The sequence below is a fragment of the Phyllostomus discolor genome, chromosome 2, assembly GCF_004126475.2.
Source record: "Phyllostomus discolor isolate MPI-MPIP mPhyDis1 chromosome 2, mPhyDis1.pri.v3, whole genome shotgun sequence".
In the NCBI taxonomy this organism is placed as follows: domain Eukaryota; kingdom Metazoa; phylum Chordata; class Mammalia; order Chiroptera; family Phyllostomidae; genus Phyllostomus; species Phyllostomus discolor.
Genome location: NC_040904.2, coordinates 53,534,088 through 53,550,946, shown reverse-complemented (window position 1 = coordinate 53,550,946; position 16,859 = coordinate 53,534,088). Strand labels below are relative to the sequence as shown.

Here is a 16,859-nt window from a genome sequence, read left to right as displayed (position 1 = left end):
CTTGTTCCCCACCTGTTTTCATGATGCCCATGTAAACTGACGCCAAAGCAAGTTAAGGCAGTACCAGAAAAGAATGTGGAAGATCGATCTCACTTATGAATGTGATGAAAAATAAATCCTAAAAGAAAAAAAATATTAGCAAGCCAAATCTAACAATGTGTAAAAAATACTCTTTGACCAGGAATTCAAGATTGGCTTGATAATTTAGAAAATCTATTTCATACACTACCAGATTAAAGTGTGACTTGCAGATTCATGTTTTTATGTGTTGAAAACATTTATTCAAGAATATCTTGTCTTAAATAGCTTGAATTTATAAGCTTTTATTTTTAAAAAGATTATTTTAATAGCAACAAAAATATAAAACACTCAAGAATAAATTTAACAAATTGTGTGCAAGGCCTTAAGAGATAAAATTATAAAACCTTAAAGACCTAAATAATGGAGTTACATACTATTCTCATGAATAGGGAGAATCAAAACCATTAAAAATGTTGGAATTGGTTTTCATTAAAGCTGACAGTCTGACTCTAAAATGTGTGTGGAATTGCCAGACAGTGGGAGGGTGACACTAAGACAGCTTTGAAGAAGGACCCGACAGGAGGATTTTCTCGCCATGATGGAGCTGTATCAAAAAGCTGCTGTAACAAGACAGTGTGGTTTCACCAGAGGCACGGCCAGAAACATTCCACATGTGTCTGCACATGGGGACTGCACAGAGACTGCTGGGGCAGGGTGACCCTAATGCAAAATAAGGCAGTGGCAACTCTTGGTCACATGGGAAAATGAATGTGTTCATATCTAATAGCACACAAAAATTAATTACAGAGGGATCGGAGTCTTAAATGAGAAACTTCAACAAAAACTGCTCATCAAAATACACCTTAAAGAGAAGGCACAAAATGGAAGCATATTTGTATTTGACAAAGACTTAGGTTTCAGAATATGAGTATATCAAGAAATCCTAGCCCTCGCTGGAGTGGCCCAGTTGGTTGAGCATTGTACTGCAAAGTGAATGGTCGCTGGTTCGATTCCCAGTCAGAGCACATGCCTGGGTTGAGGACTGGGCCCCCAGTAGGGGGTGCTCAACTAGCAACCACACATTGATATTTCTCTCCCTCTCTTTCTCCTTCCCTTCCCTTCTCTCTAAATAAATAAGTAAAATATTTTTAAAAAGAAATCATAAAAATTAATTAGAAATATGGCACAACTAAGTAAAAAAAGTGGGAAAAAGGCATTCCCCAAAGAAGAAAGGTACACAGTGAGCAATCTTTGGCACAACCACTCTGGGAATCAGTTTCATGTTATCTAATAAAGTTGAAAATGAGCATCTATCCTGTGATCTTGGGGTAGAGCATATACCCTTCCCTCCCAGGGTACCCACTAATCATACCTTTGTCCATGTGCACCCCAGACATGTACACGGATGTTCTAGGCAATATTGTTTGTAATTGGCAGGGTGTGGGGTGGGGGTGGGGACCACACAGCCAAATGTCAATCAACAAGTGAACAGTTAAATTGTGCTACAGCACACCGCAGCAGCGAAAACTGGATGACTTTCACAATTATAATGTTGAGAGTGAAAAAAACTGCAGAAAAATATACACCATAACCTTTCATTTATATGAAGTTTAGGAGCATGCTCACTATATACTATATTGTTTAGTAATACATACATATTTGTAACTCTACAGATAAAAGCAAAAAAAAGGACAAATACAAAACTCAGGGCAGTGGTTGCCTCCAGGCAGGGGGCTGGTGGGGGCAATGGAGGGGCTGCTGAGCACCACTCATCTCTGAGGACTTTGTCTGGAGTAGCTTGACTGCCTGCCAGTGACTAATGCTTTGACCTGAAGAGTTTCCCACAGCAGAGTACTCTAGGGTGGGGCAGTGCAGGAAATACGCAAACCTGTCTGGAGAGGTTTCCCCTGTGAAAAGCGTGACTAGGACGAGGACAGTTGGGGTTGGGGGCAGGGCTGGAAGGAGAAGTGTGTGGGTTCAATGCTGTCTCAATACCATTGAATTCAGTTCGAAAACATTTACTTCACCCCTGTGTGTGTGGCACTATGTCAGGTACCTGGGACACAAAGATAAATCAGTGAGGGTAGGGAGTGAATCAAAGTAGATAGACCGGTAACTTGGCAAAGGAATGTCCTGGGTGAATTTCTGACAAGAGGTAGGGAGGTCAGGGGCAGGTTTTTTTTTTTGAGGAGATGGTGCTTCTTGAAGGAAGATCTGGAGTTGGAGGCTAGAGGAAGGACAGACTCGTTCCAGGCTAAGGGAGTTCCATTAGCACAGACCCACAGGAGAGATACATGCTCTTCTGGAGCCTAACCTTGAGGTGGGGCCTAGAGAGAGAGAGAGAGAGAGAGAGCGTGAGCAGGAGGGTTTCGTTTGGTTCCCTGTCCTGCAGCCATTGGAGCCCTCAAAGTGCATTTAGGCAGGAAGTGACAGGACCAGTACCTCTGGACCTCTGTCCTGGACATGATGAGCAGGAGGCCAGTTAGGAGACTGTGGCCAGGGTCCAGGTGAAGTCAAGGAGGTAGGCAGGAGTTGTGGAGATGGAGAGCAGGAGGCAGAACAAGGAGTATTTAGGAGGCAAAACTGGCAGGATGTGGTGGTGGACTGACTAGTGACTGAAGAAGAGGCACATTGTGGGGTGACAAAGCAGAGAGCCGTACAGCAGCTATCAAAACGAAAAGGCCTCCTGCATCTACTCCTGGGGTGTGCCAGGGCGGAGTCGGTCCCAGTGAGGTTTCTTCTTGCCTTTCTAGTGACTTGTAACCTCAGTACATTTACGGCACTGTGATTCTGTCACATTCATAGGAACGCTCAGTAGCAGTAACAAAAATAAAACTGTTGCTCTAATACTCTTCCTTGAGAAAATTCAGTTTCCAATATATGCTTCCAAGATTAGTTCATAGAAAAGGCAGTGAATGATCACTACTCAGTTATAACATCCTGCCTAGAAGGCCAACTGGGTTGAACTCCCAACTGAACCCCATTAATGTAGATCACGAAGCTCACTCGTGGGTTTGCTGGATCCCTTGGCTCAGAAGGTAACAGCCCTCAGGGCAGAAAAAGATCTTGCAAGTTTTCTTGCTGGTTGGGTCACGTACATCTATTGTCCCCTTGACTAGTCCCCACTCAAAGTAGCTAATAGGTGGGGAAAATGAGCTGCCTCGTTGTTTGCTGCCCATGATGCCAAAAAGTGATTCGGCTGAGAAGGTGCCTCAACAAAGGACTTTAGTCAAACCACCAATTAATTCAATTAAATGATTTGTTTATTTTTTCCACTTCTGCATTAGTTTTTAAATAGAATTAGCCAAACAACATTTTTTGCCATTGTTTAAATAATAACAGCAAAGGTTAAATGAAACTATTGTCTTGTATGATAATCATACTGAGTATGAATCATATTGTATGAATCTCAGTTATCCCGAGATTTAAGAGAGGTTTTGTGCCTCAGTTATTATCACCATCAAATCTTTAGTGTCAGCTAACCAAGCAAACCCCTAAATAGCTTTACAACTGAAGTTTTTAATGAAGTCATTCATGACCACCAAAACAAAACTATCACTTCCTCTTTCACCTTCAGAACACTGACTACCAAGACTACAGACAGAAATGTTTCCACTTCAGGCACACATACGAACGTGCACTGAACATGACCCAGAAGTTCAGTCACACCCTGCATGGCTTCCTTATCTCCCAGTGGCCAGCCTTCTGGCTGTGTCTTCCCAGGGTCTGGGAACTCGTTCAGTTTCTCCATCTGATTCTCCACAGCCAGCATCCCCGGCTCCCTGGCTACCTAGGACCCAGAGTCCTCATTCAAAGAAGCCATGTGGTTCCCTTGTCTGGCTAAATCCTGAGGTGCTTGTGGAGAACCAGCCACAGTTCAATGTTTACATCTCCCCATGTCTACCACCTGGCCCTGGGTGCACATCCCATCTCTCCTACACACCTGCTCAAGGGCCTCAGGCAAATCCCTTGAAGTCTCTGAACTTCAGTTGCCTATTCCATAAAAGGGGGATAATAATAGGGCTGTGGTGAAAATAGAATTTGATGCATTTTCATAAGGCACAGTGCCTAACTTAGCAAACACTCAGTAAATGTTAGCTATTAGCATTAATATTGAGCAGAGTAAGGTGTTCACTTTTTTAAATATTTTAGCTTTTAAGTATAAGCAAGTAGCAATTTGTCAGGAATTAATGGAAACCTAGAAAAGTCTACATTTCAGAGAGGTACCACTTACGCTTTAAAATAATATATCTATTTAAACATGTTTTTGTTCTTTTAGGCCAATTGTGTCTGAGAGAAATGAACTTCTCATTCAGTTTTTCTCAGACTTAAGCTTAACTGCAGATGGATTTATTGGTCACTACAAATTCAGGCCAAAAAAATTACCAACAACTACAGCATCGCCAGTCACGACCACATTCACCGTGACTACAGGTGAGTTTTTTTGTTCTGAAGTTTGTTCACAAACTTAAGGAATATATTTTAAAAATCTTTTGAAGTACAAGATATCAAATAATAGGAAGAAATTTGAAACTAAAATAAATAAGATGAAAATGTACATAAGAGAATAATATGATTCCAATAATGAAAGAAAAGTGTACAGTATAAGAATAATAATAAGTTAATAATTTCAAAATGTCATCTAAGAAAATTATAACCACTTAAAAATTACTAGGGAACCTAGTAACAGATAATTATAAGACTAATTTTTCTTTTCTGGCACTCATAAAATTTTGGTTTTCTTTTTATTACATAGAATTACAGTAGTTTAGGTTAAAGTTCTAGGACGTGCACACCTGCCTGCATTCGCATCTGCCAGTATTTGATGGGGCTTTTTTTTTCTTTGCTCCAAAGTATGTCATGCAAAATATGTTATTTGTTTCAAATTGGAGGAAGTCAAACAAAAATGTAGAAGCCAGGTGGGAAAGTCTGGTCTGGGATATGCTCTAAGAATTAGGGAGGCTCGTCCCTACATCTGTCAGCTCTATACACTGGCATTTCAGACTTCAGATATCAAAATCTAACTGTAAGGAGGAGAGAAACGTGAGAAGTAAGGATCTAAGGTTAAGGGACGAAGCAGGTTGAAATAAGAACAACTGTATGGCCCACTATTTTCTGTATGCTCAAAGTAAGGCTGTTTACTCTGAGCACAGGCACTTCTGGAAGAGCTGTGTTTATGAGCACTCTCTTAGTGTGCCCCCTTGTGGTCTGGAAGAGCACTGCCTCGTGTTACAACCATATTTCTCCTGCTTATCTCAGTGTCCTTAATCTTTTCCGTGAATTATCAGGTCACACCCACAGTGCTTAGGTGGTTCCCCAGCTTTTATTTTTGAAGTTCTAAAGTCTCTCTGAAATTACAAACATGGATTTGTATTTATCTCCTAGAGTTTTGCAACTGCTAGACATTGAAATTAAAGCCATCGAACACAACTTGTTTTTATCATACTATTCTCTGCCTTGAACCTGCTGCTCTGCCCATTTACCCAGACCTGGCCCACAGCATCAGAGCCACCCGCTTAGGGTCGTCTTCAACTGTTCCCACCCCACTGCACGCCCTGCACCACACACACACAGAGCCGACCAAGCCCTTCTCTATAACCGTACCCTCCAATGCATTAGCCACTGATGAGTACTTCAAATGTGGCCAGTGGTTCTGAGGAATTTTTAATTTAGTGGAATTTAGAAAGCCTCATGTGGCTAGTGGCTACCAAACTGGACAGCATGAGAGCACAACCCTTTCATGGGGTATGTAAGACCTTCACACTTCATCCCCATTGTGTCTTTCTAGATCCGCCTTTAGTCCCTACCACCTCTCTCCTTGTGCTCTAAGTATTTTGGATTTTATTCTAAGTGTAGGGGAAACGTGATAGATTAAGCAAAGTTCAGGATCAGATTTACACTCTGAAGAAGATCACTCGGGCCACTGGGAATCGATTGTAGGGGTCAAGAGCATCAATAGGTTCGTGTGGCTGTCCAGAGGAACTGTGCTATGACAGAAAGACAGAGACAGTCAAGAGGCATTGACTGTTGTGCATGCCAGGGACCTTGGGAGATACTGACAGGGCTTGGTGGTGAATTCAACTAGGGAGATCAGGGAGGTTTCAAGAATGCCTCCCAGGTCCCTGGCTTGCAAAACCCAGGGGATAACATAACCATTCCCTGGAGCTGAGAACTGGGTTTAGGGGTAGATGCATAAGTTAGGCTTGTTGCATCTGAGGTGTCTGTGGGATACTCAAGTGGAGATGTCTTGTGGACAATTACATCTATGGGCCCCCAGAACAGAACAGAGATTTAAGCTAGCTATCTGAATTTGAGAGCCATCCACACATGCATGGTTGATACCATGATCCGGAGTGAGATGGCCTCGGGAGAGGTTAGGGTGAAAGAAGGAGAAGGGCTGGATTAAGTCTCTAGGAATGCCAGCGTATTAAAGGGGAGAGGACATGGTGGTGCAGGAGACTAGAAAGGAGACACTAGGGAGGAGGGAGGAAGCGGCAGCCTGGGTCACAGAGGCCACGGAAGGGAGTGTTTTAAGAAGGAAGTGGTCATTATAGCTAAGGGTTGACAGACTTCAAGAGGGAAGGATTCAAATGTTTCCATTTTATTTCATGGCATGGCAGCTGCTAGAGACCCAGCAAGACTTGTGAGTGCGGCTGTGCAGGCAGAAGCCAGACACAGTGGGCTGAGGCCTGTGGAACACGGTGACAGGCCTCACCGTGGAGACAGTGAGTTCTGGCAACTCATTCCACAAGTTTGGCCCTCAGGGAGGGAGAGAGGCTTTGAGTGTCTGCAGCAAGTTAAAGCTAATGGGAAGTAGACAGCAAAAGAAAACACAGTGGCAGACAGAGGGAATGAACTGAGATGGAAATTTCTACGAAGGTGGGAGGTTGTGTCCTCCAGAAGGCTGACCAGACAAACCTTAGCCCAGAGGTGGACTACCCCCTCTGGAGGTAGTCCCTTCCTACCCCCAGAGGAGGTTCCCAACCTCCTCTCTCAGGGGAGGAAGGGAAGACGGAAGCTACAAATAAAGGCAACTTGGAGGTTTGGTGGGGAGCCTGAGGACATTTCCTTCTACGATCTCTGCTCTCTCTAGAAAATAGGCTCACCTGCTGAGAATGAGAAGGGAGGTGGGAGAACCTGGGGTTGGGAGAATGAGAAAGAATTAGAAAAAGAGCTGTGGAAACTGGGGAGTGAGTCGATCCATGAAACTGCTTGCTGCCTCTGTCAGGGTCTATCTGTGTGCTCACCAATGCCACTGCTTTCTGATTCAGTGAATTAGGTCTATTTCGCCTCCAACCTCTGGGACACTGTTCCCTCCAACAGAGGTGTCCAAACTTTTGGTGTCTCTGGGCCACACTGGAAGAAGAAGAGTTGCCTTTGGCCACACATTAAATACATAAAAACTAATGAAAACCAATGAGCAAAAAATAACGTTTTAAGTAAGTTTATGATTTTGTGTTGGGCCACGTTCATAGCCATCTTGGGCCACATGTGGCCCCCAGGGCCACAGGTTGGATGCCCCTGCATGTTTCCTGAGCTCTTTGTCTCACAAAGAAATGTGTGTATGTGCCTAAACCATGATATTATATGTGCTTATCATTAAATTGTATATATTTTAATATTGAAATTCAGCTCAGACCCCTTGTGGAGTTAAGCAAGGGTACAAATTAAGAGTAGATAAATAAATAAATAATAGTTTCACAAAAGAGTTGGCAGAAACTATGAAAAGGGCAATATTCCAATTGCAAATTCTTACCTAATCAGTATCATTTTGTTACAGTTGTTTTATTTAAAATATTCTTCCTAGAATATTGCAGTATCTGTGTAAATAATTAGCAAATATTTTTGAAACATTTTTAATGATGGTGATGTTAAATACTTTCATTTTGTTACCTCGTGGCTTCTCAGTCTACTGTTAACACTGGGGCCATCTCCTTCGTGGCTGCTGGGTGCTGTCCAGCGTGAGACCTCCAGCAGCGCCCTACCCCTACATGCTACCTGCACCCTCGTCACTGTGACAGCCAAAATACTTCTAGACAGGCAGTGACAGGCTCAATATCAATGTGTAGTAACTGGTTGCAGCTAATTACAGGTATAACACACTCTACACTTGAGCAGTGTTAACTGTTCCTGGTCACATTTAGGCAATTGCCCATTTTAAATGCACCAAGAAGGCTCCCTCCATCTTCAGGAGGAACACCACGGGACTCCTTGTGTAAAGTGGAGGGTTAACCTATATTTTCTGAGTTCATATTTGTTGTATTAGATTTTTCTGAGCAGGGCAGGTGGAGACTATATGTGTTTTGGGTATAGTGTTAGTTTTACGTAAAGGAAGAAGAGAATAGGGCTAAATATGGGTTGTCTTTTATCTCAGGTTTCAAATGCAGCAAAGGCTGTTCAGTTAATCCGAGGAAACTGGAGCAGTCGTGGGTAGCAGGAAGAATTTCTTGTGCATGCTCTTTAATGAGTGCATTGCAATGACATTTTGGTGGCTCAGGGAAATAAGTGGGAGTTATAAATTGATAGATTCATACTGAAATACCAATTATACTTGAATTCATATTCCTGAATCTTATGACTTTCTTCTTTGAATTAAGGTTTAAAACCTACTGTGGCCATGTGTCAACAAAAATGTAGATGGACGGGTACCCTGGAAAGCAATTACTGTTCAAGCAACTTTGGTAAGAAGTAAAACTGGCCTTTTCTCTTTAATAAGAAACTTGAGCCTGCATGCTTAGTCTTGAAGGCATCGCCATGAATGTGATGGTGAAGGGTAAGTCAAACTCTTGATTTACTCAAGAAAATATTTGCCCACACACCAAGGTGTGTTGACTTGTGCTCTTCAAAGTGCTGGACTTCACGACTGAGAAAAGTATGTGTATAGAAAGTATACTTTTTCACATAAACTTAGTTTGACTCCTGGTACATGATACTGTTATTCTGTGTATTTTGGTTGGCTCAGTATTCCTGGGGGAAAAAAAACCCTGTATACTTTTTGTTCTCACATATTTTTCATGTATTGATTACTTTGCACACATCTGTAATTCAACTTAAGTAAACGTGAAACAGAGCCACGCTGGCCCCTCCTACAAGAAATTCAAGTATTTCCTCTGTGGGGTCCTTCTAAAGCTCTCACTTAAAACCTACAAATCAGAAATCCACTTGGAAACTTTTAGAAATTAGAAACTGAGGAGACATTACCTAATTAATGACTTAGAATTTATAAGAGCTTTTTACACTAAAAAAATAATTGCACTTTTTGTGAAACACACCCAGAAGCAAAAGATACCAAATTTAATTATGTTGCTGATTTTCCAAAAGAATATTTAGGAAAAGTCTTATCAGGAAAAGAAAGTTGCTGAAGCCTAAAAGGTTACCCCAAACCCAGGACCTCCAGTAAGTGGCTGTGCCTGCTGCCAGCAGCACAGCAGGCCGTGTGGTAGGGAATGCAGGTGCTGAGGAGCCTGGGCCCTAAGGCCACCTGGAGTTCGCATGCTGGTGTCTTCAGTAACTGGTATAAAATGGAAACAAGCAGCACCAGGTGTCACTGCCAGCACAGCCAGTCTAGACTCCCACAGCACGTGCTCATGGAAATATCCCTGCCTGTCCTCCAGAGCTGCCTAACTCCCCTTGGCTACAGACTGACATTCTGCACTGAGCACTCATCACCAAGAACCAAAGTAAGGCAGAAGAAGGATTCTGAGCTATTGTGAACTTTGCACACTACATAAGCAGTACATTCTCATTTTACCCCGAAAAGCTCATATCAGCCAAGTCCAAAACTTGATTTATTCCACCGTTACTCAGTTACATGGCAAAATGACCACATACTACCCCCAGTTGCTCGTCAGTTCTCCACCAGCATTGGTGACACTCCTCTAGCGGCAGTTTGGGTTGTCATGGTAACCGAGGAGCTCCGGGTTTTTCCAGGCAGGGACAGGGTGCATGAAAAAGTCATTCAATGCAAGTCCTGTAGCACATGGAACTGCCTCCACCCAAGTGCCAAAGGCCTGCCTTGGAGAAACACAGCGCTGTGCCTTTTGCGGCCCACAAACGGGATTCCATTCTCTGAGGGTCACAATGGAAGAATGAGAATTACATAATGAAAAGCAACTGAATCTTGCTAGAGTTGTTTTTTTTTTTGTAAGCAAGAAAATGTTTTGTTATACCTCGGTTTTCAGTTTTGACCTGGTAAATGATAGAAACAGGGTAGATAAAAAAGAGAATATCAAAGACCCAGAAAAAGATGGATATTTACTGATAATCAGAGAGAGATGGGGACCCATGGGATGACCAAAGTTCTCGGAGAAAGAACAGCTAAAGAGAGGGATGGGGGAGACCCAGAAAGGTAGGCATCCACCCATCTTCATGGCCCAAACCGCCTCATATTGTGTTGCTTCTAAAGATTCAAGGTCTTTGAACTTCCAGCCAAGATGGAGGCATAGGTAGATATACTGTGCCTCCTCGAACAACCAAAAGAAGGACAACAACAAATTTAAAAACAAAAAACAACCAGAACTGCCAGAAAATCAAACTGTGTGGAAGCCCAACAACCAAGGAGTTAAAGAAGAAATATTCATACAGACCGGTAGGCGGGGTGGAAACAGGCAGCCGGACGGAGAGGACTCATGGCAAGGCAGCGGCCGGCGGACCCAGTGAGGTGGCAGATTGCAGACTGGGAGGTCCCACATTCGAGTTCAGATAAACCGGGAGGAACAACTGGGGAGCCAGACAGACCTCGTAACTCAGGGCCCCAGCTCAGGGAAGTAAAGCCTCAAAACACCAATTGAAAACACTTGTGGGGGTTGAGGCGGCAGCAGGAGAAACTCCCAGCCTCACAGGAGAGTTTGTTGGAGAGACCTGCAGGGTCCTAGAACGAACACAAGCCCACACACCCGGGAATCAGCACCAGAAGGGCCCAATTTGCTTATGGAGAGTGGGGGAGGGGACTGAAATAAGGCAGAGAGTGGAGCAAGTGGCATTGTTCCCTCTTGGACCCCACCCCCATATACAGCATCACAACCCTGCGACTGGGTTGCCCTGCCCTGGTGAATACCTAAGGCTCCGCCCCTTACACGTAACAGGCGCAACAAGACAAAAAATGGCCCAAATGGAAGAACACATCAGAATACCAGAAAAAAAATACAACTAAGCAATGAAAACATAGCCAACATATCAGACGCAGAGTTCAAAACACTGGTAATCAGGATGCTCACAGAAATGGTGAGTATGGTCACAAAATAGAGGAAAAAGTCATGGCTATAAAAAGTGAAATAAAGGAAAATGTACAGGGAACCAACAGAGAAGGGACAGAAACCGGGACTCAGATCAACAATTTGGAGCAGAAGAAAGAAATAAACATTCAACCGAAATAGAATGAAGAAACAAGAATTCAAAAAAATGAGGAGAGGCTTAGGAAGTTGAGGGACAACTTTAAATGTTCTAATGTTCAAATAATAGGGGTACCAAAAGAAGGGAAAGAGCAAGAAATTGAAAACTTATTTGAAAATATAATGAAAGAGAACTTCCCTAAACTGGCAAAGGATATAGACTTCCAGGAAGTCCAGGAAGCTCAGAGAGTCCCAAAGAAGTTGGACCCAAGGAATTACACACCAAAGCACATCATAATTAAGTTATCCAAGATTAAAGATAAGGGAGAATCTTAAAAGCAGCAAGAAAAAAGGAGACAGTAACCCACAAAGGAGTTCCCATAAGACTCTCAGCTGATCTATCAATAGAAACCTTGCAGGCAAGAAGAGGCTAGAAGGAAGTACTCAAAGTCATGAAGGCAAGAACCTACATCCAAGATTACTCTCCAGCAAAGCTATCATTTAGAATGGAAGGGCAGATAAAGTGCTTCCCATATAAGGTAAAGTTAAAGGAATTAATCATTGCCAAGCCCTTACTATATGAAATGTTAAAGGGACTTACCTAAGAAATTGAAGATCAAAAACTATGAACAGCAAAACAATAACATACTCACAACTCTCAACAAATGAACCTAAAAAAAAGGAAAACAACAAAAACAAAAACTAAGCAAACAACTAGAACAGGGATAGATTCACAGAAATGGAGATCACATGGAGGCTTATTAATGGGGAAGGGACGTGGGGAGAATGAGGGAAAAGGTACTGGGAATAAGAAGCATAAATGGTAGGTACAAAATAGACAGGGGGAGGTTAAGAACAGTATGGGAAATGGAGAAGCCAAAGCACTTATATGTATGACCCATGAACATGAACTAAAGTCGGGGAATGATGGTGGGAAGGGGGTACAGGATGGAGGGGAATCAAGGGGAGAAAAAGATGGAACAACTGTAATAGCATAATCAATAAAATATATTTTTCAAAAAGATTCAAGGTCTTGTTGAGTATGCACAGGTGGGGGCTCACAAGCCTATACCCTTGTGTGGTAATTGGCCCACATGTTGGATGAGACATCGCAGAGTCCCCTTCTCAGCACTCAGCACTGGACTACGATGCAGCAGCTATTTAGGTTTCTCTCCTACCTAGGTTTCCACACCCAACAACATGGACAGTGGGACAGCTCCACAGCTCCTTTCTTCAACCTGAATTTTGGTGACAAGCACACAAAGTCAAACTTGATAGCTCTGTTAGGGCCTTCTCTTTAACATTAAAATGTTTGCCATCTAAAACTTAGAAAAATGTCAAATTATTTCCAGTTCTGCTCACATCTGCCTTCACTGTTGCATTATTTCCAAAACATTTTCTTCTGCAGTAATTGCTGGCACCGTCATTACAACGACCCCTCGAGGTGGAAGTCTGCATGCCACGGTCTCACTCATCAACATCTATAAAGAGGGAAACCTGGCAATTCAACAGGCTGGCAAGAACATGAGTGCCAAGATCATCGTGGTCTGCAAGCAGTGCCCTCTCCTCAGGAGAGGTAAGTGTGGAGGAAAGCGTGAGCCTTTGTTGTAGGGGAGCACAGGGCAGAGGAGAGGATAGGAGAGCCTCTCTGAGCCACTCAGGGGTTCTGGTAGAGAAGAAGGCCACGGAGTCGAGCAGAATTGGGCTTTAATCCAAGTTCTTGTAATGTAGACAAGGACAAGGTGGTAGAAATGATGAATGAGTCCAAGAAACTGGATCAATATGGAACAGACACAGAGGAGCAGTTCAGGAGAAAATGTTCAATTATTGCACTTAGGGTACCAACACTACATTTAGAGGAAAATATGCATCAAGGAAAAGGCTATTCAGAGCTCAAGTTTAGAAGAGAAAGGGGCACATATGGGGCAGAGTTAAAGATTTGGGAATCATTTTCAGATATAGGAGCAGTCAACCCATAGATGGGAATGAGTTTATTAACAGAAATTATGGAAAAGGGAAAGTTACTCTCAGAGCCAGAGGCACACAACTTTTAACCAAGCTCTTAACTGTATAAAAGTAATATATGTTCCGCATTTTTCTTTAAGTTTAAATAAGTAGAGAAGGATATAAAATAAAATGTGAAGTCCTTTCCCTTTTGAACCTATACATACTATGAAAACTTCCAGAAAGTTTCTATCCATATACACACTTAGGAAATAGGATCATACTATACATATTCTATCACCACTTTCTCCCGCATGATATATGTGTTGGTGTCTTTCCAAAAACAGCAAATCTGGAACCCTCTCTTTGAAATGGTAATAATGCCTGCTGTCCTACTGTGTGATGTGCCATGATTTCTCTATCCAATTTAAACTCATTCCTTTCCTCAGACTTGTTACAAAACCAAAAACAAAACAAACAAGAGAGAGAGAGAGAGGGAGAAAGAGAGAGAAATACAGAATATTCACATCAAGAAAGCTTTACTGTGAACTCAGCTTGTTCAGAACAGTCAGGAAGCCAGCGGTCTCCCATTGATTTTTCAGAGGAAACAGCAAAAGCTCTATAAAAGATAACACTTCTCTCCAGGACTTCCAGGAATGGCAAATAAAGCACATCTAAATACTTTAAGATCTCATAATGATACTAGCCTTGAGGTGGCAGTGCTGGCCCCGCCTGGCAAGCTTTCCTGGGCTTAGGACCTCTGTGATGACATTTTCAGCCCATAGAGGAAGGGTTATGAGAGAGAAAACGGAAGCACATATTCCTCTGAGGATGCACTGGGGAAGAGGGAGAAAAAAGGAGGTCACAATATGCACTTCTTTATGACTTACCTAAGAAAGAGAAGATCAAAATACAATCAGTAAAATGAGAACAAACACACAACAATCAACAAATGAACCTAAAAGAACAAAACCAAAAATGAACTAAGCAAACAACTAAAACCGGAACAGATTCACAGAAATAGAGATCACATGGAGGGTTATCAGTGGAGAGGGGGAGGAGGGAGAATGGGGGAAAGGTACAGGGAATACGAAGCATCAATGTAGGTACAAAATAGACGGGGGGAGGTTAAGAATAGTATGGGAAATGGAGAAGCCAAAGAACTTATATGTATGACCCATGGACATGAACTAAGGTGGGGGAATGATGGTGGGAGGGGGTACAGGAGGGAGGGGAATCAAGGGGAGAAAAAATGGAACTATAATAGCAAGAGCAATAAAATACATTTTTCTGAGGCAACATGAATCTTCAGAGTTGAACCCACCTTACCACAGCATAGGCTTCACCCTAAGCCTAACTTAGCCAAACACATTAATATAATAAAAAAGTGAATAATGGATAGAAGTACCTTTTTAATGCCTATTTTCTGCAAGAGACCACAATGATTCAAAGAAGTATATGAGCCAACCATGCCCTGAAGAAACTTACTTAGTATAGATGCTTGGATGTTGGAAAAAGTTCAAGATGACAACAGCTAAAGACAGTGAGTGGGTCATTTGTCATCAAATGCCTGGAAAATCCAGGAGCACAGTGCGACTCTGAGAGGCCATCTGAGGATGCCAAGTCGGGGAGCACTTGAGGAATGAGAGCCATTCACATGAACATAGGGCACTTTTCTTGGTAGATGCTCAGTAAGGACACAAGATCTACAGCACCGGAGAGCAGGACATGCCTGGGTCTAAGCACTCCACCTAGTCTGCTAGTGTTAGCATACCTGGAACATGCTCCTCAGTTACATTTAGATTTTTGCTGATGAGAGTATTTTTAAACTATTTTATTATTTATACTATTACAGTTACCCCAATTTTTCCCCTTTGCTCCTCCCCTCATCCCCCCCACACCCTCATGCAATCCCCACATCATTGCCCACATCCATGGCTCATGTATATATGTTCTTTGACTATTACATTCCCTAGGCTGTACTTTATGTCCTTATGACTATTCTGTAATAACCAATTTGTACTTAATCCTTTCACTTGTTTTGCCCATACCCCTCACCCCTCCCATCTGGCAACCAACAAAATGTTCTCTGTAACTGTGATTCTGTTTCTGTTTTGCTTGTTTGTTTATTTTGTTTTTTTAGATTCAATTGTTGATAATATATATTTATTGCCATTTTAATGTTCATATTTTTGATCTTCATGAAAAAGATGCCTTAACATTTCATATAATAATTGCTTTAGTGGTGATGAACTCCTTTAGCTTTTTCTTGTCTGGGAAACTCTTTATCTGTCTTCAATTCTAAATGATAGCTCTGCTGGGTAGAGTAGTCTTGGTTGTAGGTCCTTGCTTTTCATTACTTTAAACATTTCTTGCCAATCTCCTCTAGCCTGCAAAGTTTCTTTTGAGAAATCAGCTGGCTATCTATGGGAGCTCCCATATAGATAACTAACTGCTTTTCTCTTATGGCTTTTAAGATTCTCTTTTTGTCTTTAAACTTTGGCATTTTAATTATGATGTGTCTTGGAGTGGGACTTTTTAAGTTCATCTTGTTTGGGATTCTCTGTACTTCCTGGACTTGTATGTCTATGTTCTTCACCAAATTAGGGAATTTTTCTGTCATTACTTTTTCAAATAGATTTCCAATTTCTTGCTCTCTCTCTTCTCCTTCTGGAACCCCCATGGTGTGAATATTGGTATGTTCGAAGTTGTCCCAGAGACTCCTTACACTATCCTGATATTTTTGGATTCTTTTTCTTCTTGCTCTTCTGATTGGATGTTTTTTGCTTCCTTTCATTCCAAATTGCTGATTTGATTCTTGGCTTCATCCACTCTACTGTTGATTCCCTGTTAATTGTTCTTTACTTCAATTAGTGTATCCTCTGTTTCTGACTGGATTTTTTTTATGCTGTGGAGATTCCTACTAAGTTTCTTGAGCAGCCCTTTAACCAGTGTTTTGAACTCTGGTAGATTGCTCGTCTCCATTTTGTTTAGTTCTTTTCTAGAGTTGTGTTCTGTTTTTTCATTTGGACCATGTTTCTTTGTTTCGTCATTTTGGCAGCCTTTCTGTGTTTGTTTCTGTGTTTTAGATAGAGTTTCTATGTCTTCCAGGCTTGGCAGAGTGGACTAATATAACAGGTGTCCTGTGGGGTCCAGTGGCACAGCCTTGCCTATGACCCAAGCTGGGTACTCAAGGTGCACCCACCAAGAGGGCTGTGTATATTCTTCTCTTGTAGTTGAGCTTTGATTGCTGTTGGCACGTCCAAGGTCAGCCACCACCTGTGTTCTGTCTGAGACCACCTGGCATAAGCTACAGAGTGACTTGAAGAAGCCTGCTACTTGCGCTGGGCTTGGAGGAGTCCAGGAAGGCCAAGTTGTTTACTAAGGCCAGCTGCTGCTAGTGCTGGGTCTATAGCCATTTAGTAAGAGGTACAGGCTCACTGAGGATAAATGCCTCTTGTTTGAGAGAATTTAGGAAAATCTGAAGCATGAGCCAGAGAAGTGATTCATGTGGGAAAGTCACTGGAAATAGCTTGGGTGAACCCCAAAGTTGGGTAGGGTGAA

The 16,859-nt window shown here is 42.3% G+C and overlaps 1 protein-coding gene across 1 annotated transcript in view; it reads left to right on the top strand.

Annotated features, from left to right (window-relative positions):
* Positions 1–16,859, top strand: part of PCOLCE2 (procollagen C-endopeptidase enhancer 2) — a 68,966-nt gene that overhangs the window by 49,919 nt on the left and 2,188 nt on the right. Inside the window, exons 6-8 of the mRNA XM_028504652.2 lie at positions 4,301–4,455; positions 8,619–8,702; positions 12,760–12,927. Coding sequence (XP_028360453.1) covers positions 4,301–4,455; positions 8,619–8,702; positions 12,760–12,927 — 407 coding nt within the window. The remainder of the gene's footprint in view (positions 1–4,300; positions 4,456–8,618; positions 8,703–12,759; positions 12,928–16,859) is intronic.